Source organism: Ixodes scapularis, unplaced genomic scaffold (assembly GCF_016920785.2).
Source record: "Ixodes scapularis isolate PalLabHiFi unplaced genomic scaffold, ASM1692078v2 PGA_scaffold8__174_contigs__length_109621045, whole genome shotgun sequence".
NCBI lineage: Eukaryota > Metazoa > Arthropoda > Arachnida > Ixodida > Ixodidae > Ixodes > Ixodes scapularis.
This window is the reverse complement of record NW_024609883.1, coordinates 70,031,087-70,055,008: the sequence shown is the minus strand read 5'-3', so window position 1 is coordinate 70,055,008 and position 23,922 is coordinate 70,031,087. Positions and strand designations below refer to the sequence as shown.

General features: G+C 46.2%; 1 protein-coding gene across 3 annotated transcripts in view; it reads left to right on the top strand.

Annotated features, from left to right (window-relative positions):
• Positions 1-23,922, top strand: part of LOC115320083 (thiopurine S-methyltransferase) — a 140,717-nt gene that overhangs the window by 14,056 nt on the left and 102,739 nt on the right. Inside the window, exons 4-9 of one of the 3 annotated variants that reach the window (XR_006076743.1) lie at positions 1,993-2,122; positions 6,131-6,183; positions 7,347-7,421; positions 9,189-9,274; positions 10,008-10,052; positions 21,592-21,990. Coding sequence is in view for 2 of the 3 variants with exons in the window: in XM_040212350.3 (XP_040068284.1) it covers positions 1,993-2,122; positions 6,131-6,183; positions 7,347-7,421; positions 9,189-9,274; positions 10,008-10,052; positions 21,592-21,692 (490 nt within the window). In the remaining variant the exon portion in view is untranslated. Of the gene's footprint in view, positions 1-1,992; positions 2,123-6,130; positions 6,184-7,346; positions 7,422-9,188; positions 9,275-10,007; positions 10,053-21,591; positions 22,495-23,922 lie in introns of those variants that run through there. The other 2 variants (XM_040212350.3, XM_042286864.1) reach the window with 2 other exon arrangements.

Below are 23,922 nucleotides of genomic sequence, written 5' to 3'. Positions count from 1 at the left end.
TAGCTTGTTTCCTGTGCTACGGACCAGAAACGACAATTTCGATGACCGCGTGCATGACGAGCGCAAGAGGTTTTTCGCGAGTTTGCAAAGGATGTTAAAATCATTGCTGTGATTGTGAAGGGCTTCCTAATTACCTGGAAAAGAAGTGGTTCGGGTTTTGTAACGACCACGCCTATCAAGGACAACGTATTTGTCAGTTTAAAAAAGGGTAAGGGTGGGGGGGGGCTTGTCAATAGTCTTACCGCTTGCGACCCCCTAATTATCCATGCCTTTGTAAGCGCGACTGTTTAATTTTTTTGTTGTTGTCTCTTCAGCTGAGCCATCAGTTGCAGTCGTTGTTGCCTCTGAGTTTTAGTAGGCCGATCTGGAACATTTTGCCCAAACTATCTGTGCTGCGGCTTTGCATCGAACAGCTTTATATCGAGGGCCTGCAGCTTTATGTACCGCGTGAATGCACTTCTGGACGTTTTCCACAACAGATAAGAGATGGTGCCTAAACTGTCCAGAGAAACTTTTGTTTTTTACATATTTACTTTTTTTCAGTGCTTCAAATACCTTATATTCAAAGTCTGTTAAAAATATACTCAGTAACAACTGTTAACGATGTGTTTTATGTCTCGATTTATATTACAAAACGTGTGACGCGTGACGGATGGGGAGAACTTTGGTTTCTCCAGTCAGGTGTGCCAAACAATCGATGCTATACGATTTCGCGGTGGACGCACATTGGAAGACACTCTAAATTGTTCTGGGCTATCGTACAAAAAACAATTTCTCAAGCTTAACAAATCATGGTGAGTGTTCAGGCGACATGGTGAATGTTGATCATGCAGAAAATCACCCGAGGCTGTGGTAAAAAATGGGAAAAGTTCGCAGAAAAGAAGGACACATGAGGAAGAACGTTTTAAACTTCCACGAAGGTTTCCATCTTTTACTACAATGTCGGGTAATTTTCAACATTCTCAGGCTCGTTGATATTGGGGCCATTCCTAAACGGTATATCAATTATAAAGCCCATACCCTTACAGAAGACGCCGAAAACGCCTCTATCGACCCAACGCGTGAACACGATGTGTTGCGTCTAGTGCGTGCGTTGGAAAAGAAACACCTTCAAAAGAACCATAACGTCCAACGTCTCCATTCCTCACTCAGGATGGTGCTACGCCTAACAAAGTCACTTAGGTCGTACGTGATAAGTGACCGTAAATGGATGACCAAGTCTACAAATCTATCAAGTTGCAAGAAAATTAATTTCTTGCTAATATAGTGCTCATTATGTCTAGAAAGAAAATGTCGCGATTTTAATTGGCCGTGCACCGAAATGCACGTGCACAGAAAAGTCCAGGGACGGAAATGTCCACGCACCGAAAAGTCCCACATCGAGAAGTCCGTGCATCGAAAAGTCTGTGCACCGAAACGTCCGTGCACTGGAAAGTCCGCACCAAAACGTCCGTGCACAGAAGAGTACTAGACACGGGGCAAGCCAAGTATCCACTAACTATAGGGCCACTAACGAGGAAGTGACGCGTAAGCCTTGTCATCTGGGTGCTATTGCTAGGTCACCAAGCCCACATCTGTAGGGGACAAAGATGCAGGACGATATGCCCAGCGTGCCGATGTGCGCTAAGCATTATGCAATGTTTTCTTTTTATTTTAGTGTTAATGTTGATAGAGGGCGCTGACGAATGCTTCTGCCCTTTTATGACGTCGAAAGAATGGTGATTATAATGTCAACTTTTTTTTATACGTTTATTGTAGGAGTGGAGTTTTTTCTGTAGTTCTGCTCTAACAACTAGATGGGTTAAAACAAGACACCATATATCGGCTTGGCGCCATTCGTGACGCCAAAACAAAAGTGCAGTGCTAACATCTCTCTCGATTCAAATAAAACTGTACACTATTTCAACTTCATTGTAATTCGTGAACATGCAAACCTACGCGTGAAAATCAAGAAAGGATACTTGGATGTAATGCACCATCCGTCGTCATCAGGTTCTACGACAAGGGACATCGCGTCGTTGGCGTGGAGTTCATCGAGGCGGTTGCCCGGAGCTTTTTCGTCGACAACAGCCTTCCTTTCGATGAAGCCGAGTGCCCTGTACTCAAGTGCAAGATATTTCAGGTAGGGGTATTGACCGTATGGACAATTCAATAACGCAGTGTACCTTTACAAGCATGCCAGGTACGATCAAATAAGTCATTTTCCGGACAGCTATATTGGTGGATGGACAACATCTTCAAAGGGACGGCGACTTGCGCCACCTATACAGTGTGTAATTTATCTCAAGTATATAAGTGGCGCCCGGCTCGTGCCCTATGCGTACAAGGACGTGCAGCTTGCGAGTTAACATAGCTTTGAAAAGAGTGCAATTGCATGGGCTTCCTTGCACGACCAGAGACATGGCGGCGGCCGGTCGCCTGGCTTGCAATCGTCTATACAGCGAGCTAGTGTTCTAAAGTGCGTCTTTGGTGCATCGGAATTCAAACGGGGGGCAGGACAATCAACGGGCAACATAGAAAAGGCGTAGAGAATGTACAATGACGAGCCCCCAAGCTCGCCTTGTCGTTGGTTGAGGTAGGAGGGAAGCAAACGTACGTGGCCACATTTGAGGGGTAACCGAACGCACGAGGTGTCCGAGTAGCAGACGAACTTGAATGTAGTATTGACACATGTAAACCTGGCACCCTGACTGGTGCCCTAGCGCCAATAAATGAGCTGCGCTCAGAGCATCGGCACTCTGTTCCCAGACATTGTTGTGGGTGCCGCCATTTTGGTGATTGTGCAGAGCAAACGCAACTGCCGATCGTCTTGATTCAAAAGTGCGACTTCCTCAGCATTAGATTCGGAGTCAGGAAGCTCACGTAAAATTGGTTTGCTTTATCGCGAACTGTTTAAACATTTGTGGAGGACAGAAAAGCGTTTCTTGCGGTTTCAGATAAGGCTTCAGATAACTGGCAACCATGATTTTAAGCCACAATATGGGCCAGTGTCGTTACTCTGAAGCGTAGCTTATTTAGTGGCACTATGCATGGTGCCCCATGCGTGCACGCGTATGCAAATTGCCCGTGAATATAGCTTGGGCAGGCTTGTAATTGCACGGGCTTGCCTGCGCGATCAAAGACATGGTGGCGGCCATGTCTCTGTCAGAGTTAATACTAAACTTGTTAATAAAGCCAAGGCGAGTATGCCCCATCGCACAGAAATCAAGAATATTGCCGTTGGAAAAGGAAGGATGGATGGATGGATGGATGATGGATGTTAATGGCTATACCCTTCGTATTGGGCCGTTGCTTGCGCCACCTAGCCTAATTCTATACAGCGAGCAGCGAGCGACGGAAGTCATAGTGATAAGGATGAAGACTATGGTGATAATAAGGACGACGGTTATCATAAGAGGTTGCTCTTATGTATAGAATTTTGGATAATAGCAGACGACAAAACTGTCGTCTTTCATCATCTAGCATTCGAGTTTGCCATGAACCGTCACGTGTAATACGTCGTTTTGTAATGCAGAGTCTGGATTCCCACAAAAAGCTTGTAATAATGCATCGGGCTTATTTAACAAGACATTTGCGAACTAAACGACGGCCAAATATAGCAAGCTTCGCTGCAGCTACTTTGCATGTTTCTTTGATTTCCTCCAAAGCACATTTCGGCCTTCGTCGCAAGATGGAGGGAGAGGACAGATATTCGCAGAGCGCTTGTCGTAAAAGGATCATTGCTTCTGTCCAGGTTATTTACTTTGTTAGTTTGTACAGTGATGTCCAGGAAAAAGGGCGATAGCCGGGAGATATGTGCGCTTCCTCTATATACGGGGCAAGTCACAACCCGGCTAGGGACGGGAAAGTCGAGGCTGGTTGGAAGAACTAGGTTGGGAATTTAGCTGGGGCTCCAGTTATTAGAGAGTTTTAGTGTATGGATGAGACTAGAGTCACTGAATGTTCCCAGAGTACCAAGTTCCATTGGGTACGCATGCCTACCACAGGTCAATCTCGCAGAATCCAGTTCTGAATAGTTGGTTGAGCCCATGGCGAAAGTTATCAGTCAGCCATTTTGTGGATCAGCCCCAGACAACAAAAATATATATAAAATATATCCGCGTTACCATGGCTACGGCGGGCATGCACAGACGGGAGCTCTGGAGGTGGATGAATTAGGACCGAACGGATGCTGCGCACGTTTGCTCAAAATATATATATATATATATATATATATATATATATATATATATTATATCAAGTAGCCTTAAATCTGGTTCGCCAAAGAAGATTGCCGGCTCGTTTGCTCGTTCCGGTTGCGTTGGTGCTGCGTTTCTAACTCTTCGCCTCAGATACTAAGCAATCGACTTCGATGTGTTTCGAGACGAGGGGGAGAGAGAAAGGAACAGCAAGGGGGAGCAAGTCATGCCCCGTTCACAACGAATGAAAGAACTTTAAAAAAAAAAAAAAAGAATTGGTGTCGCCACAGGCCAGGAACGTGGATTGAAGAGCTCACACGAGAACGAAAGCTACACTGTACGCGCTTCGCTTCGACCGCATAGGGCAGCGCCATGATTGGGGTCACGACCGCTGCACCGTGACTCGGTTCTGGAACGAAGCTTGGGAGTTTCGGACTCCAGGTGCGACGCAGTGCGATGCCGCAAGCTGTTTGGGGGACCCGGAATGCCCCGTATTTTAAATCTTTCTATTGCTACGGAGGAAAGCCTAGGGCGATGGCTTCAAAACGGATACAAATGATTTAGCTCCTTGTTCAGGGTGCATCTTCAAAGACGGTTCACCAAGCCCGTCTTTCGCAAACACTTCCGAATAGCTTAAAAGGTCTTTGTGCGCAGTTCCACGTGGTTCACTTATAGGAGATCGTCGACGGTCGTCTGCGAAAGACCACTATATACATGCCACTGATAGTGGTCCTTCCGATCGTTTGCAGATACCGGACAGGAAAGGAACACACTCTGTTTGTAGTACTTACTCAAAGTTAGTAACTGTGTGTCACATCATTCACTAGGTTATTATTAACTACAGTTAGTGACGGTCAAGGTAGTAACGTAGCACCCCTGTCAGACGACGCCCTGAAGCTCCTTTTCAATGAACATCCTTTCAGCTAAAGAATATTCTGCTAAAGGAGCTTCTGCGTGCACTGAACTGGCCGAACGGTCGCCATCAAGCGGCAGATCCGGTGACGAGCGAACGCTTGGCACCGGCTTCTTTTGCCTATCCTCGGAGCAGTCCACGACCACGCACGCACTCGCTAAGTCGAGTGCACGAGCGTGAACTATGCACACCGCACGGGAACACGAGAACAGCAAACCACATAGGTGACATGAGAACAGCACACGACACGCGGCAAAAACGGCAGGTTCAGATCGCAGAAATTAGCGTCTCGCAAACTCTGACTGACCCCAACGTGCTTGTCGTTCAATGTGGCCAAGTATCTCTTGTGGAAGAGGAACATATTTTTAAGAACACGAGAATACAAAAAAAAAATTTGAATTAACATTTCTTGCTTTTGAAAACGCTTGAAGCATTTGCTACATCGGTATTTTCATCCCAGTTAAAACCAAACAAACAAAAAAAACCGCATCTCCACATGGTGAATGATGTTGATTGGGGCGAAGCTCTGGTGGTGCTTGTCTGCGTAGACGCTGAGCCGCAGCATGCCGAGCCTTTCGTTCGTTTTCATCCATTTCACGCTGCGGTCAAATGCTCAAATGCGTATATAACCACGTTCCATACCACGCATTCTCTTTCTGACATGGATGAAAACGAACGAAAGACTCGGCATGCTGCGGCTCACCGTCTACGCAGACAAGCACCATCAGAGCTTCGTCAAAATCAACATCATTCACCACGTGGAGATGCGTTTTTTTTTCCACTACTCGAGCACGGGAGCACGTGCTCACGTGCTCGTGAGCACGTGAGCGCGTGAGCTCACGAGCAGGAGCACGTGCACCCTACGGCGGACGGACATACGGACATGGCTAGCCCCTAAGGAGCTTCGGCCCTAAAAAAAAAAAAAAAGATACACAGCCATTTTATATTTGCTACGAGTGTGGAGACGTTTGTAGCGTATCACGGGCGCTTCTTCGCTGAATATAATGCGCGTCTTGTCATATTCTCGATTTCTTCACAGACTCCCGACAAGAGGTTGCGAATATTCGTCTGCAACGTCTTTGACTTCAACAAGTAAGTACTCTTCTAGCATTACAAACCCAAGACGAGGAACGATACAAAAAAAAAAAAAAAAAAAGATGAACACACCACACAGGTGTGTTGGCTTGTGTTTTTCCTGTTTTTTTTTTCGTTCCTTGTTTTGAGTTTGTGATGAGAGTTATACATCAGCTTGCCTTAGTTTTTACCTTTACTTCGCTACTTTACTACTTTTGCGAACAATGTCCAATAAGTGCAAAAATACCAGTTTCAACTATTAAAAAAGAGAATAGGGCAGAGGAGCACGGTGAGTGACATGGCTTCCCTCCAATCAAAACGAACAATTGAAGAGCGACACAGTAAACGTTACTAGATTAAAGTCAGTTGAAACGCTTTTTAGGCAGCTTTTGGCGGAATGTCCGCTCTGTGACGCTCCATACGCTATAAGCCCATATCAGCCCTAAAGCCCCTTCATGTTTCCAAAGTGGCGCAAGGTGCGTCGATGCACGAGGCGCGTGCAACATGCAGCCCTTGGGAAGATCATGGCGGCACAGCGCAGCACGGAGCTAGGTTTCAGATGCCATGTTCTTCCCAGGGGTGGCGCGCGGCACGTGTCTCTAGCGTGTCCGCAACAATGAATGGCGCCATATTCCCAGGATTGAGAGGCTTTATATCAGCCCGCCCCAAGACAAAACAGACAGAACTCATGAAACGCCGGATAGACATCGCCTGCAGTGGAAAGTGATTCCATGGTAGACCTTATGGTAAACATAAAACTTGCAAAAAAAATGTTTTGCGCCATAAGAACGTTGTTTGAAGAAGGTCCTTCTCCTTCCCCGTGAAGGCTTTGTCGCTGGCGGAGCGGAACGCTCTCCGCCCGTACCTGTCCGCGTTCAGGCAACAGAGAAGACTTGTTGTCGAATGCCGCTCCACCTTCGGGCTTGTCAACTGATGCTATAAAGACGTTGGACACGGTATCCTTCTAATCAAACCAGGAGAGGGTGTGCCTGGTTGCGTACACTGTGATTGTGCTACTCTTTTCCAAACGTCGTTTCAGAACTGTCCACGATATTTACATCCGATAGTCTTTACCAAAGTCCGACTACCGTATCGTAAGGGACCTGTCTTAAAGACGCTTCAACTTTTTTGTTTTGTTTTGTTTGACGTAACGTTCAGCTGATTCTCGCATTATTTTCCAGGTCCTGCGCCGGAACCATGGACATTGTGTGGGATAGAGGAGGATTGAGCTCAATCGACGTGGAACTCAGAGACAGGCAAGTCGGCAGTGCGTTGTTTGGGGACTAGAGAAGCGCCAAAGAATAACATACCATATAAATACTATGGATTTAGGGATGGTCGGCCAATACCATGCTACCAGGAGTAATTCATTGTATTATGCGTATGTTTGGACAACCTGAAGCCTATCAGTCTCAGTGGGCGTCTTTTGTCTAAGCCGTAAATAAGAAATTAAGCCAGTGAGGTGCAACCGCTAGCTTGGGGTCTTTAACGTGCATCACGCAGTAGTGATACACGACCGCACACTGGTACGATGCTCATCCAGACCTATACGGTTCAATCCTAACCCCTGCCCGTTTCGATCTGGATGAGCGTCGTACCGGCGTGCGACGTGTGCCACTACTGCGTGATGCACGTTAAAGACCCCAAGCTAACGGTTTGTATTGCACTGGCTGAATTGCTCATCCACAGCTGAGAGACAAGTTGCCCGTTCAGATTGTATAAACATATACACAACACAATTATTCCAGATCGAAGCAGGCAATGTTGGAGATTGAACCCAGGATCCCTGGCTTCTGCTGCACGAGCTTTCGCTATGTTGCCAGAAATTATCTAAATATGCAGAGCGTCACACAAGACAACGTACACATAAAAAAAATATTCCCCATCTTACAAGTTGTGCGCCACACTATCAAACACATAACCCATGATGGTTTATTTTCGCAAAAGATTTTGTTCGCACGTATATTCTTAAAATCTCCGCATTCGCGTCCATGGATCGCACAGTACAGCACAGAAGTCTTGAGATGTACCATTGGCTTGAAACCCCGTGCCTGCCACCCTTGGACGAAGTATAACATTGTTGCTGACTACTCCAGCAGTTTTTTTTTTTTCAGCACTTTTTGTGTTTTTTTTTAGCCAATTGAAGTTAACCGTCACGAAGAACCTTCACTTTCAAATTCCCCGCTACATTTATTCCCAAATTATTGCCACCTGGTGTCAACTTCACGTTAAATTTATGGGCCAAATTAACGTCACGTGGCCTAATGTCACGTGAGGCAAATTTTCCCGGTAAATTTAATGGGGAAATTGCGTGAGTTGAACAAGTCACGTTACCTCAAGTCACGTGAAGTCAATTTTCGCGAGGTGCTTCTGCGGGCTGGTAATTCGGACTTAACACATTCTGTGCCCACGGCCTTTGTCAGTGATCAAGAGTTTGTATTTTTTTATTTTTTGTTTATCCTTAGAACATGCGTTTCCCTACTCATCGATCTTGGATTCCGTAGATGAGCCCAGCAGTTTCGCCAGCTCTGTTGAATATTGAACTACCGTAATATCCCGGAGATGCCCCACCTCCGAAAGACAGCCCACCCCTACTTTTGGCATATATTTGTTGTGGTTGTTTTAGAAAACGTCAAAGGATAGCCCACTTCTAGTAATTGCAGTGCCCAGGTCCATGGTGACATCGGTGAAAATGGTCTCAGCTACGACGGGAGATAAATGAACATTGTCGGCATGGAAGGAGAGTCGTCTTTGGTTCCTCGCCCATCGCTGCAAATTTTTGGTAGAAGAAAAATATGGAAAAATAGCAATTTTTCTACATTTTTATTACACACTTAAGTTTAGCCCGCTCCCTTTTTTTCACCGATTTTTCACTCGATGTTAGGTGGGCTATCTCTCGGGCTATTAGGGCAGAAGGCATCGACGGGTATAAAGCGCTCCAATGAATAGAGCAGTATAAATATATTATCTATGAATAAACTGTATCAACTGTTTTTAATAAGTAATCTTGCCTTATCACACAGATACGTCACCTTGATGAAGTCATTGCTGTCACCAAACTTCTCCTACGCTTTGTGGTCCACCGTCTATGATGATAGTACTTTCAATGGTGAGACTCATGTTATTCAATGTCTTCTCTGTTTCCATAAAGATTGTTAAGTTCATAATACACCAAAAAAATTCAGGGTGATTCATTGACGTCATAAAGCACGTCACCGTGACACCATGGAGTCACGTGACACACCGGGGTGTCACGGGACATAATTTAAATTGCACAGCTTTATAATTACAGGTCAGTGTGTCGCTCCCCAAGCAAACATTGGCGTTAGGTCGTTCCACAAGATGCAAGATGCATAAGTACATGGTACATAAGTGCCGGATACATAGGTATACTTTGGGGTGCAACAAGGTATCGCAGCTGGGTAATCGAAAACAATTTTGAATTAAATTGTGCTCGATAATGAAAGGGGAAAAAACGTGCATACCTGGTCCAGAATTAATATCTAACAAACAGTTGCAGTGGAGAAATGCCAGTAAAATCATTTTTTAGTTCATGTCATGGTTTTCTCGCAACGAATAAAGCAACTGAAACCCTCTAATGGCATATACGGTGCAACATGCATGTGCGGTGGTAGTGCAAAGTAAATAAATTTTTTTCTTTGCGTACATTTATTACAGTTACTAAATATATCTGATGAAATCATGTCGCAACTGACAGAACGTTTAAGTGCTTCTAAGAGTTGCCTGAATTTTGCTTTAGTGACTTGCCAAGATAAATGCCTATTTTATAAGCACTTCATCGCACGGAAGCGTCACTTACCCCGGTCAACATTTCTTACCAGATTTTCCCACAAGTATGCCGGAGGGAGTTCTTCGGGAGCTGTTTGGTGAGCACATTTTATTGGGGATTACTCCAAACTATTCGCGACCACATCAAGAAAGACGGCACCTAGCGTAAAACACTGAACTGGCCAAAACGGATCCTTTCACGATTTCGACTCATCTCTCTTAACTTCCGTGACTGCACCTTGCCGGTGGTTTACAAGATGGAACAGTTGTCCCGCTGACTCTGTCGTAACCGTAGAATCAGCTTGTTCCGAACTTGTTCTGCACACAACGTGCGCAACAGCGTGAACCAGATATTTTGCGTTTGTCAACGTTCATCAGTACCGTGGAAGGACAGCAGACAATCCTTTCATCGCTTGCTCAAAGAAAGTCAAGCCTCTTGAAGCACGTTTACGCCAACACCTCGCCGCAGCTTCAAAACGTGGAGGATAAAAAGTGGGGCCAATCATTTTGAGTCCAGTGCTCGCTCGCTGACGCCCCAGCGTTGTGCGTTGAGCTGGCACATAGCACGGCACGAACCTGTATTAGACCGCCATATTTGCCCGATAATGGCGTCCTCAATAGGTCGCCGGAGTCGCAAGTACACGTTTGCAAGCACGGCGTCCCGAGTGGTGCCCCATGAGTGCTAGCATGAACGTGGAGCACGCGCGTGAAGCTGACTTCAGCAGGCTCGTAATTGCACGTGCTTCCTTACACGAGAGGAAATGGCGGCGGCAAAACTTCCTGTCACTGGACGCCATATTTTAGGGCGTTGTTTAGAGCGCATGTTCAAAACGAGCTTACACTAATACGCTGCTAAGACCGGTGGTCTCGCTGGTGTGGAACGTACATCGCGAAAGGACTGTGGAAGTTCGCTATGAGCACGCGCTCTGCAGTCGCGCACACAGCTATGGCAGCCACTAAATACTTCCTATTAGCGGCGATACGTTTTGGCGGCGTCCTCCTATGGTTCCCTTTCGTGACGTCATTAACGTCGCGAACAACACGTTCGATGGTGTTTGTAATAAGCATGTTGTGATGGAAGCTTGAAATCATTGCGCTTTGAGAAGGGTACGTCTGCAGGAGGACCCAGGCTTCGAACGTGCTTCAGGCATGTTTGCAAGTAATTCCGCCATCTTGTCGGCAGCGAGCGCCGCGTCTTTTTTATGGTGTTTGAGCAGTGTGATGCATTGATCGTATTCTTCTACAATAATATAAGTTATCATATAAATCTACAGTTTACAGGGAGTGAAGTAGAGCCTTTTAAATACCCTTTTAAGGCGTAATGCCTTTTAACGGAGCATCCTAATCTCAGAATATTGTGCGTGCGTCCGTGCATTTCCACACTAAATTTAGCGGGGAAATTGACGTCACGTGACGCTCATGATATCACGTAACAGCACGAGTCTACACCGTCGGGCCACGCGGCCTCACGTCACGCGCAATGTCTTCCCTAAATTTAGCGGGGAAACTTGACCTTTCGTCGCCGTGCGTCGTGGGATATTTCCCCGTTAAAATAAACTGACGTCGCGTGACTCGACGTCACGCGAAATTTCTCCGCTAATTTTATCGGAAAACTTGACATCGCGTAACGTCAGGGTATTTAGTGACAACACCACCAACGTTGCTAGACCACATCAGTTGTGGAACTCCCGCGTTGAAAGGTACTCCCCCCCCCCCCCCCCCCCCCCCTCGCTCACTTCAGTTCGCCTCCCGCAGAGCCGTTTATCGAGAGAGTTTGGCCAAACATTGGTTTGAATAGGCGAGCGTCCCGGGGCCAACCACGGGCCGCGAAACAGCCCCTAGCGGTGGTCGTGAGCTCTAAATTTGTGACACGACTAATTCAAGCCGTTTTAGCGTCGCTAAAGTTAAAAGGTGTGACTCTCAGTGACTGCAAACTTTGTGCGTGCGAGGTGTTCGTCACGCCAATATTCAAGTGTAGAATAAACGAACGTGCGCTCCAAACCAGGGCCAACTTGCTAGAAACAGCGTTTCAGCTGAGACGGTGAAAGAAAGCACTGCCAAAGCCAGCGCACGAGCCGAGCGATGGCCGAGCGGGACTCCGCGTCTCCAGACGCTCGCGCGCACCACCCTTTGCACTGTTTTCTTTCCGCCAGTTACAGGACGCTGTTCTAACAAGCCAACATCAGCATTGCAGAGAAAGGCATGGGCACGAGCGCGTGGCTTTGGAAAGTGGCTCCTATGCACGAGTTCACGTACAAACAAAAGCGTTTTGCTGAGCTATAGGTTCCCGCGCCTGTACTTTTGTCTTCACTGCCGAAATTTGTGAGATGGAGTAGAGAGGCCGAGATTGAACGCTTCTATTTCACGCTTTAAATGTCGTTTGCAATATTGTGACGTCGCGGTCTCCTGATTGGTCGACGCTGTGTCACAAATTTAGTTTATGCTCTAAGCGCGGGGGGAATATTCGGCGCTGGCGGCGGCCTTTGCTCCGCCTATTGGCCAGACTCTCCCAATACACGGCTCTGGCCTCCCGTCGTTTGAAGCGCCATCTAGGTTTTCATTTGCAATATATGACGCTGCCATCTGATTTTACGTGTACACCTAAGTGGCAGGTGCGCAGTAAACTGTACGTGTACAACAAATAAAATCCAAGTAAAAAAAAAAAAAAAAATATATATATATATATATAAAACTGAGAAGAAAAAAACCCTTAGTGAAAAACAGCAACAACGGACGATTTAATCTTCGACGTTTCGGCCGGAGTCCGGCCTTCGTCAGGAAGATAAGATATATATATATATATATATACATATATTGACTGTGTTGCTTTTTTTTAAACGTAGCATATGTTTTATAGAGCACGGTTAGGCCTTTCGAGCCTATTATTTGTTAGGCTTTTTCAGCCATATATAATAAATATATATTTTTAGATATGTTATTTCGTTTTGTTTGTATAAATGTGTTTGCATATGTGCCAACCACCTAAGAGAAACTTCTAAAAATCCACGTACCTGTGTTGCCGAATCCTCGAACATTCTTTATTAGCGTAACCGCAAAAACAATCTACACTAAAGTTAAAGACATATAAACGTAAAAAAAAAAAAAAAAAAGATTCGTATTTTGCAGTTATTTTAATTCAGATTATACTTCCTTGTAGAGGCCACGTCTTCCCTCTAATATTGAAACTTTTTTTACATTCGGCACCACAGGCACAAATTCAGGGCGATTTCGTGCCTGAGAGATAGTGAGAAAAAAAACTGTTCTTTTCGCTCCGAAAAACGTGCCTGAGAAACGTGCTCCTTCGAGACAAGCAAACGTGACAGCGACGCACCCTGCTACGTGATACTGCTGCGTGCTGGCGCCAAGCTACGGTGGGTGTTCCCGAAAAACAGATATCACCAGCCGAGCGCCGTGCGGGCCGGCCGCTAGACAGACTCTTAACCCTATTCCTAGCAAAAAAGATTAGAAAATACTGATTTTTTTATGCGCCCTATTAGCGGCGAGCTGTTGTGGTGGCGCCCTCCTTTTTCCCCCTTGTGACGTCGTTACCTTGCAAACAACAAGTTCGATGGTGTTTGTAATGAGCGTGGTGGAAGCTTGAAATCACTGTGCTCTCAAAGGAACACTGCCAACACCGTCAAAATTAAAGTTCTTTCATTCCTCTTATTTCCGTCGATGATAAATCCTTTTCTGACGTCATAGTCAGCGTTCGGCCTGTCGTGGAAGGCCGACTACAGCGACGCTTTCGTTCGCGCACGTCGCCAATACTCTGTTTCACCTTGTGTTGTACCGCCGAAAAGGCTACATGTTCGAGCTCCTTGCTCTAGGGCGCATCTCGGCGGCACAAGCTCCCGTGCACCAAGGGCAACGTTATGAGCTCGCGCTTCTAGACTTCACTGCGGTACAACATAAGTTGAAACAGAGTATAGCTAGGGTTCGGAGTTTTCGGTTTAAACCGATAAAACCGATAAAAGTACGCCGAATCTAGTTTCGCAAATTTTGTTTTAACCGAAAAAGGTCAGTTTTTAGGTTCGGCATTTTCGATTTAAACCGATAAAAACCAATAAAAGTTTGTCAAATCCATTTTCTAAAATTCAGTTTTAACCGGAAAAGGTCACTTTGACCTTCCAGTCGTGCAGCAGAGCCGTGGCGAAAAAGTGAAACGACAGTGTCTATCGAAACGTTCCCGATTGTATGGGATACACGGATGGCACCACGAGAATTTGGTTTAATGTGCGCATCATCAATCGGAACGTGAGGTCCGAAATGCCCCATGACTTCGCCATGTTCGAGCGTGTTTTTAAACTCGGTGTAAGGAAGAATGACTTGATGCAAGCGCTGCATGTTGTGTTGTGCTTCAAAACGTCGCACCGCGTCTCTTTCGGCGGTCACAATTGGTCGATTGGCCGATGTTGGCTCAGGCAGCGCTTCATCTCCTCAGCCTGTCAGTGTCCTGTGTTAGCGTTGAGAGGTCATTGTCAAAACTCAGGGTCATATTAACAGGAAAGAAAGAGTGCGAATCAAGAAGGAGAACCTGAAAAAGTACATGTGTGTGTACTATAATGAGATCACGTAATCCTGATGCAGAGAAGGTGAAGTTCCATGTTTATTGGGTATAGGCTTCATATCTGACTAGTTTGTACTTCTATGTTTTTTTCTTGTTTCTTTGACAGTTGCACACATTTCCCAAATAAAGTGTCCATTTCTTTTTTAATGGATCTGTGCCATTAGAGTGATCACAAATATCAGAGCTACGTACAAAGATCATGCGATCCTGTGTCCGTTGGTGCTTATTTTACATTCACCGAAAAAAGCCGATAAACTTTTGTGGGCGTAAATATACGCCCAAAAAAAAACGAAAATTGTATTTTAATATAAACACCGAAAAAAGTACGCCGCAGTTTAAAAAAAATAGAAACCGAAAGCGCGGAACGTTAAGTATAGCCCAGTTCGTCCATGGAAGCATGGACGAGCCCAGCTTGTCGTCGCAGGGAGCGGTATTAACAGTGTGGACGAACTCAGGTCGTCCATGGTAGGGAAAGGGTTAACCGCGTTTGGGCCGCCCAAAAGCTTTTACCGGCACCCCCAACGGCAAAGCAACGCACTTCATCGACGACAGCGTATTCCATAGGGAGCCATCCTGTGGGCAGCTCAGGATTACAGTATATAGGTCGTGAACCCCCATAAGTTATATTTAGTTTCACCTTTTCTTGTTCCGCAGCCAAAACTAGAAGTGCGAGCTCATAAGGGGGGATCGGTGGCCGAGTGGGCTAGCGCACACCATTTCAGACAACGTGGAGCGAAAGCTCGCGCTGCAGGACCCAGGGACCCTGGGTTCCATCCCCACCCCTGCCCGTTTCGATCTGCATGAGCATCGTACCGGCGTGTGGTCGTGTACCACTACTGCGTGGTGCACGTTAAAGAGTCCAGGCTAGCGGTTCTACTGCACTCGCTAAATTTGTCATCTACAGCTGGGAGACCCGTCGCCCGTTGAGGTAGACCAAGTTCTAGGGTGCATAAACATACATACACACCGATTTTTTGCGTGCTCATAGCGTTCGCAGCTGCTTTTAATGCACGAGAGCTTGGCCGCCAAGATGTGCCCTAAAGCAAAGAGCTCGTGCTTGTAATTTTTACAGCGGTACATGGTGAAATAGTGTGTAACTTCTATTGGAAAAATTTAGATCAAATATTAACGGGCAGTATTTCTAAACGCATTGTGCCTGACAAAGCAATCAAGCAGACCGCCACGTTCTCTTTTAGATAAAACTGTAGCCTTTGCCGCTGGTATCGGTCCATGTGAACGAACAAGGAAATGGCCCAAGCGGGCGCCTCTGACGCGGCTAATATAGCACTGAGCACTGAGCATAGCTCCTGAGCAACGTCAAAGGAACGAAGCACCCGTAATGTCGCAACCAGATGATGGACACTCTATTGGTTCTGATGGTTTCGTTGCATCGTCGACAACAGACATCAACTATATGGAACAAGGCGACGATACCGGAGGCCTGTATCAAGAAGTTCAATCACAAAAGAGAACTCGGCGCAACAACTCCAACTCCATCTCGGAGACAATAGTCCAATCAAAAGCCATCGAAGAAGGGCTCACTGTTGTGTTCGTTCCTTCAGATGCTGAGACGTTAATAACATCTCCCAGTAGCGTGAAGCTCTTGAGAGCTCTAGAAACTCAAATCCTGAGGGCATTCACGAGGTTCGTTTTAACAGCAGAATAAATGTCATCGCAGTTGACACCAGAAGTGGTGAAGCTACAAAAACATTGCTCAACTTGAAGGCTCTCTGTGGAACTCTGGTGATGTCATACTCTCCATTGGCTGGAACAACGGTGAACAGAATAATTCAGGACGTCGACAAAGACCTTTCTAATGAGATCACCTCGCATCTCAGGTCCAATATTAATGTTGGTGCCGTCCGACGCCTCGGGAAGTCTAGCACAGTCCAAGTCACCTCCCGGGGCAAGATTCTGCCAACCCGTGTCTTTCTGGGTCATGTACGCCATCCCGTCTATCCTTTTCAGGAAAGGCCCATCCAGTGCCTTAAAGAGCCTCTGACACTCAAAAAAAAAATTTTTTTGTTTTCATGCTAGGCGTTGAAATGGTATTTCAGGACATTACAAAAAAAAAAATGTTTCATTATAGAGGTGCGTAGTTTTTTTGTTTTTTTTTTTATAAAAAATAGAAATACGAGGCTTAATTCAAAGTTCCCGCCAGTGCACTGTGACGTAACCTTAATGCTTATCGAGCTATCGATTATCACGAGACCAAATCGAGTGTCCACGCAATGCTCGGGTGCAATCTATTCATTCAAACATTCCAATATCGTAACAGGAGGATACTAGGATCCTCCAGTAACATCATAAAGTTTCTCGAAGGAGATGTTGAATGAAAACGTTCGCTTTTGTCCTTAAAATTACATCTTAACAAAGGAGTTTCTTGGCCAGCGGGGTTGCGTACGAGTATCAATGAGTCCCACTAGTGCCAGTAAGCTTGTGTGAAGTGAAAAGCATTCTAATTGATTATAGTTACACCGCCCCTTTAAACAGCAGCTGCCTCTCCAAGTTTTCATCAGTTATGTTTCCCCGCTTCCATGAAAATACATATCCGGCGACGCTGAAGAGTCGTTTTACTAACGCGCTCAAAAGAGCGGCAGGGTTGCGCTTGAGGATAAAGAAATAAATCTGGGATTCTCCTCTCTCTTCGGTTCTCTCTACTTCTAGTTCGAGGTAGACATTGGGTTCGGTGCCTTCCCGTGTTGGCAACCTCCGGGTTTGCATTCGGTATGTACATGTACACGATTGTACAAGGTTAAACCAACGAACCTTATATTGTGTTCGCTGGGTGAAGGGCATTCCCAGCTGAAGACTTCGACGGACGTGTTCAGCAATAAGCGTTGCTACACTCTCCTATTGTTTAGTTGTTTTTCGTATTGCCTAACTGCCCTTGTCGCAATTGATAGGCTCAGGTTAGAAATAAAACACGGCTGTTTTAACGGAGTTGTACACGCCACTCCTCAAAAGTAACAAAATGCCCTTCCTCGTTACTTGGCCTTAAGAGTAACTTAAGTACGTTACTCGTTCTCTTGTTAAAAGAGTAAGTAAGTACGCTACTTTTTACCGGAAAAAAGAAACTAAGTAGAAATAACCAGTAACGCGTTGCGCATTTAATAGAGGACAAGAGCGCAAAAGACATGCAAAAGTAGAAGAACAGGACAGGACGGGGGGGGGGGGGGGGGGGGGACAAAGCGCTACTATCTGTTATGATGTCATGAGGCTTTCTGATCTTAGAAGAAGAGGACATCCTGCAAGATGCAGTACTCGGCAGAAAACCTTTCGAGCTCAAGCTGAGATGCTTCAAACTTCTCCTTCAGGGTGTTCGCTTCCTCCACCTTGGCATCTACAAGCTCCAGCTGCTTTGACAAATCCTCACTTAGAGAAACTAACTGGGCTTTCAATGCTTCAGACTCCTGATACTTGGCATGAGAAAATTCTGCTTGCTGCGCTTGCATCTTCCCCAGGAGAGCCGAAGCTGCCTTGCACTCGCGTTGAAGGGCCTGCTCACGGCCAAAGCTCGCTTCGATATTTCTCTCGTGCTCCAAAGACATTCGCTGCATTTCTGCCGTTGCCAACACCAACTCTGAAATCAGGCCTTGTCCCTCTTCGGGGCGAGATGCCAGCATGCCCTTTTTTTTCTTTGACTGCCTCTCCAGCTCTGTCCCAGTTTGCGCAAACTTGGTGGCTTTGGTTAATGGAAGAGGCCCAACTGTTATGCCTCCCAAATGGATCGTTTCATTGCGGTCATTGTTCATGGATGAGTTGGAAGTTTCTTCTACTGCAGAAACACATCGATATCCGTAGGTTTTCTGCTGTGTCTGGTTGCACATTCGGAAAAATGTCCATAATTTCCACACGAAAGGCAGTGCTTTCCGTTAGCTGGGCAGTTTCGGGGTTGATGGTAAGAACCACATCTCGAACATGAAATTTGCTGTCGGTTGCTGGATTGGTCTTTTTGTGGTCCGGATGGTCGGTAACTTCGTTGCGCTGCTCTGAAGCTAGATGGCTGACGATAATAGAGTCCATCAACTCTAACTTCGTCTTCAGTTTTCTGAATATCATTCACGTGTTTTTTTTTTTGTTTTTTTTTTAGATTTCAGCTGCTTTACAGGTTGAAATGATTTTGTCTAGGGTTAGACTCGGTTCACGAAGCAACCGTTCGCGCAAAGCCACGTCTCGTATCCCAATGATGATACGATCACAGATGAGCCTGTTTTCTTGAGCTTCGTAGTCGCATTTCTGAGCCTGCAGTTTTAGCTCAGTTACAAATTCGTCAATGGTTTGTTCTGGCTTTTGGCACATTGTGTTAAAAATGGCTGTCGCTTGTGTCACGGTTTTGTAAGGTGCATACAGTTTATCAAATTCGTGCAGTATGTAATCTACTGCATTCTCTCTTTGCCCGCTTTGACCATCTCCTGTTGGTTGCAGAGAAAAGGTTTGCGTAATTCGTCTTGCCTGAGATCCAAGGCAGTGGAGCAGAAAAGCTTTCCGAGTTGCGATAGGCTTCGATCCATTTTCACAGGCTGCCTCGAAGATAAGGTACGATGACTTCCACTCCTCCCATGCTCTTGCTGGGTCGTCACCAGGATGGAACGGAGCCGGCGGTTGTAGGAAAGCAGATGCCATATTGTTGCTGCTGTTGCTTGTTAAATGAAAAATACAGACGTTGAGCTGCTCACCACTTCTGACACCATGTTATGTTGCTAGTTAAGCTGAGGAGGACGGTTTAAGCAAACTGTTTAATAAATACATACGGGATCAAAGCGGCAGCTATGGCGAATGCTCGTCAGTTCCAAACGCAACAGCGCGTGCCACCTTCTGCGAGCGTGCTCACTGGATGTCCTCTTCTTCTAAGATCAGAAAGCCTCATAACATCATCATAGACACCACACCAAAGAAGCACATGGAACAGCAGAAACGAATACAGCTGCTGAAAACTATTTCCCTACAGTCTCAAACGAAGCTGCTGAAGACTATGTCCATACAGTTCCAAATGGCGAATCACTTGAACACATTTCCACGTCTACAAGGTCAACAGGATAACCAAAAAAACAAGAAGTCGACGCGTTGTGGTGAAGCCGCTATGATACAGAGACTGACAAGTGCTGCGATCGCACTGCGTTATCTTCAAAAAAAAGAAAAGAAGAAGGGGGGCATGTTATGATGTCATGAGGCTTTCTGATCTTAGAAGAAGAGGACATCCACTGAGCACGCTCGCAGAAGGTGGCACGCGCTGTTGCGTTTGGAACTGACGAGCATTCGCCATAGCTGCCGCTTTGATCCCGTATGTATTTATTAAACAGTTTGCTTAAACCGTCCTCCTCAGCTTAACTAGCAACATGACACTATCAACTGGCGTTTTTAATGTGAAAGAGGAAAACGAAATTGGAGATTTTTTAGTGAAAGATAAGGAAGAGGAAGGTTGCTGTCAAACAAAATTTTTAAGGAAAAAAATATACCTCTTTTTATGAAAAGCTATGAAGAAAAACAGGACCAGGGAAATGAGTCTAGAGAAAGAAAATAAGAAAAAAAATGTGGGAACAAAAATTAGAGAAAAAGAAAGAAGACGTTTAAAAAAAAATCTGAGAGAGAGGAAAACTGAAAAATTTTCCAGCGTTTTAAAACAAATTGAAGTATTGGAGTTCCCTGACAGATAAGGCTACTGACGGTGGGCTAATGCAAGCGTCCCCTCTGGTTTTGATAATATGAGCCTCATAAATCTCCCTGGCTCTCGGGTTGTGGTTTTGCTTGTGGATTCTCGTTTTGCAGTCTCGGATATTGCAGAACTTTGCAGTCTCGGATATGTAGGGCGAGGTGTCCTGCCGGAGATGATTTCAGCGAAAGGGCGTGTTCACGTAGACTGATGTTGACACACCGACCAGGTTGGTCAACATACACTTTGTCACAGGATAGCGGAATCTCATAGAAGACCCCTATACGGCAGGTGACACACGTGTGTATGTGGTGAACACTGCATTGGGCTTGTAGATGCTTCTCGAAATTGACCTTGGGACACAGCGTCTTGAGTTTTTCGGGAGCAGATTTAGCTACATTGACTCCGAACCTGGAGGCTACCCTCTTCGAGTTGTGGGTTATTCTGTGGATACAGGAACTCTAGCAGGCCGGTTTTTCCAAACAGGTCGTTCTTGTGCTCTGTTGGAAGCTCCCAAACTTTCAGCAATATCAAACACTACAGAACTGGGTACATGTCGCGCTCATCGTGAGAGGCTGCTAGGTGCTCTAAAGGTGGAGCTGACGCGAGGTAGGCAGCGCGGCGTCAATTCACTAATTATGATGTTTCGGGAGGGGGGGGGGGGGGGTCACAGCACATTATTTCCTAGATAACAAAGCCGTAGTGCTGAATTAGATGGCGTCATCAGCGAAGACCAACGCTGGGGGCAGATTGGACACGACGATTGCGGCAACGTTCGGTTTAAATTTGACTAGAAGCCGAGCGCTGACGCGGCACTCCTCTCCAATCTGTGTCCAGCGTTGGCCTTCGCTGTGACGCGAAAATGTCGGCACTACGGCATTGTCTTCTCGGCGGTGTTGCGAGGGACCAGCCCTTGTCTTCGCTACTCGGCAACAAATCCTTTTTTTTTTTTTTTTTTTTGTTAACGTACGAAGAAGCGAGGACCGCGCAAGCGCAGCCGTGATCGGCGTACAATGTGCGCGAGCGCACGCGCACCAATGCGGAGCAAAAGTTCGCCTGCTTCCTGCACAGGGGTTGCGATGTCGTCAGAACGCCGAGCTCTTACTGGCTAATTGAAACAAAATAGTGGGTAGACCTTAAGGTATCTAGCATTGAGGTCTACCCACCATCAAAGCCATCGATCAAAGCCAGTCAGAGCTCGGCATCGGTCTGACGTCAGTGGAAATACCACACAAGAAGCAGACGACTTGCTCTGCGCATAGCTTTCGCTTCATTGCCAAGAAACGTTATCCCCATGTATGGATGGTGTTTTTTTTCTCGCGCATGCAATAGCTCCAGCTCACTTTCACTGCACCAGCGAGAACAGCAAACTAGTTTAATGACTCCTTTGTCTTTCTTTTTCATGTTTCGTTAACAGCGGGGAAAGGTATGAAGCTGCGTCTCATCGATTCGAGAAGCCCGAGTTCGCGTTCTCACTTCAAATCCGGCACTGTTAACCTCTGGCACTTGACGGAATGAGGGCAAGACCTGGCCTCGGCAGCATCTGCAGCGACCACTTCCACCACAACCGGATTGTCCCGCATCGCGAGAGAGTTGTCTCTCGCTCCATAATCCCGCTCTGTCGATCAGATACCACCTGGAAGACAAAGCCTGCCTCGTTGCTCACCAAACGTTATCACCGGTGGATCCAGCCAGAGCCACCTACTTTGCATCACCTTCGCAGCCAGTAAGCCTTGGAGCATCTAACAACGAACACGACGATGGGGCCAAATAAACTACTTCAAGAGCGCACCAAGATCACGTTCGTCGTGTTAGAGTACGTGTTCTGTCATTGCTGAACCAAGCATGTGCAGAGAAGGCCCAGTGACTTGCTTCCTTTAAGCTGTTTGAATGGTCCTATAAACTCGTGGCGTCGGTTGCATCCGGACTTTGGTGAAAAGAACTATACTACGTGCTGAAACCAAGACGGGCGAGTGTGGAGCTTTGCGGCAACTGTCGTCGAGCATTAGCAGGTTTGCCGCTTGGGGCGGCAAACCTGCTAAAGCCACCGACAATGTCGTCATGCCCAATCCTTGTCTTCTAGATCGGTGGTTCTCAAATGGGGGTCCGCTGACCCTTTGGCGTCCGCGAAGGCATTCCAGGGGTCTGCGAAGCTCTCCCTCATCAGTCAAGCCCAAAAATAAAAGTTTTTTTTTTTTTTTTATTTGAGAAGAAACGTTCCAATTTTGGTGAATTTTCTCGTGATGTCAATGATATAAGTCTACTTCACAGCAGCCCTTAGTTATATCCTTTTATTAAATCATTATCATACTTAACCTATACCTTTTCCTTCCCCTCAACGCGAACGGGGTCCTCCATCATCTCAGCCGATCTACGAGGGGTCCCCAAAACATCGACAATTGAAAACCACTGTTCTAGATGATATTGGTCGATCACGGGTGTCACTGACAAAATTTTGTTGAAATTGTGTCCACCTTGTGTTTGTTTTTCTTTTAAATTTGCACCGCGGTTTGACATTTTTTCGGAATATGCCGTTCTTCAACGGTTCTTTTGTGCAAAAAATTTTGTTTCTCTTATATGGAGAGCAAGTCATCTGCTTCTTGCGCAGGAGTTGCGGTGACGTCAGAAGGACGCCGACCTCTGATTGGCTCTGATTGAGGAATAGCATGTGGACCTGAAACGAAGGCGCCTTGAGGTCTACCCACTATACTTCAATCAGAAAACCCATCAGAGATCGGCGTTCTGACGTCACCACAACCCGTGAAAGAGCAGCAGACGAATTCGCTCTGCGCACAAAGCTGCGTTTTGTCGACACGAACGGACCCTTCTTGTATGCAGAACGTGTTTTCACCAATGCTCTTCCTGTAGAGATGGCCCCATGCGTCTACGCCTGCGATGGCTAAACGGCAAACACACTGCTTTGTTCCCGGAGACATCAGGGGGCACGTTTCTGCGAGAAAGAAAAGAGAAGAAAGTATCCCTCTGCGCCGTTCCGGACGACGATGACGACGACGACTGAAGCATTGCGTGGACAACAAGTCCAAAACCAATATAGTTTACCTTTCAAAAGTATTTTAAGGAGAGCATATCGGAGGCGACACTTAGCTGCGTAGCAACAAAACACCCGAATCGCAGCGGACGCTAGCACACGACGAATCTAAAGCGGGTTTCACATGCAGCGACTCCGCGGCCGAAATCGCTGCCTCTAGCGGCGCGGCGGCACAGATCGCTAGGTTTCATTTCACACATTTCACATGAGCGTTTTCTGCCGTTGCGATGGCCAGTGTTGCTTGCAGCATGCAGATGCGCATAGTCGGCACAGCGGCTTTTAACAACAATTTTAATGCCTCAGTTTTCAGTTTCCCATTTAATTTCACCTTAATAAAATAAAAAGGCGTGTAAAATACTAAATAAACCTTCGTCTTATATGTGTATGTCTTCTTTTTTTTAACTTTGTTGTCGCAGAGGATGAAACCTCGGATCATCCTTGACACCGTCATGGGCAGCGCCTTCCTCGGATTACTGCCACTAAATAAGCTACGCTTCAGAGTAACGTCACTTGGCCATATTGTGTCTTAAAATCATGGTTGCCAGTTATCTGAAGCTTTATCTGAAATCACAGGAAGCGTTTTTCCGCCCTCCACAAATGTTCAAACAGTTCGCGGCAGAGCAAAGCAATGTTACATAACCTTTCTAACACCGAACCGAATGCCGAGGAAGTCGCACTTTTGAATCATGATGATCGTCA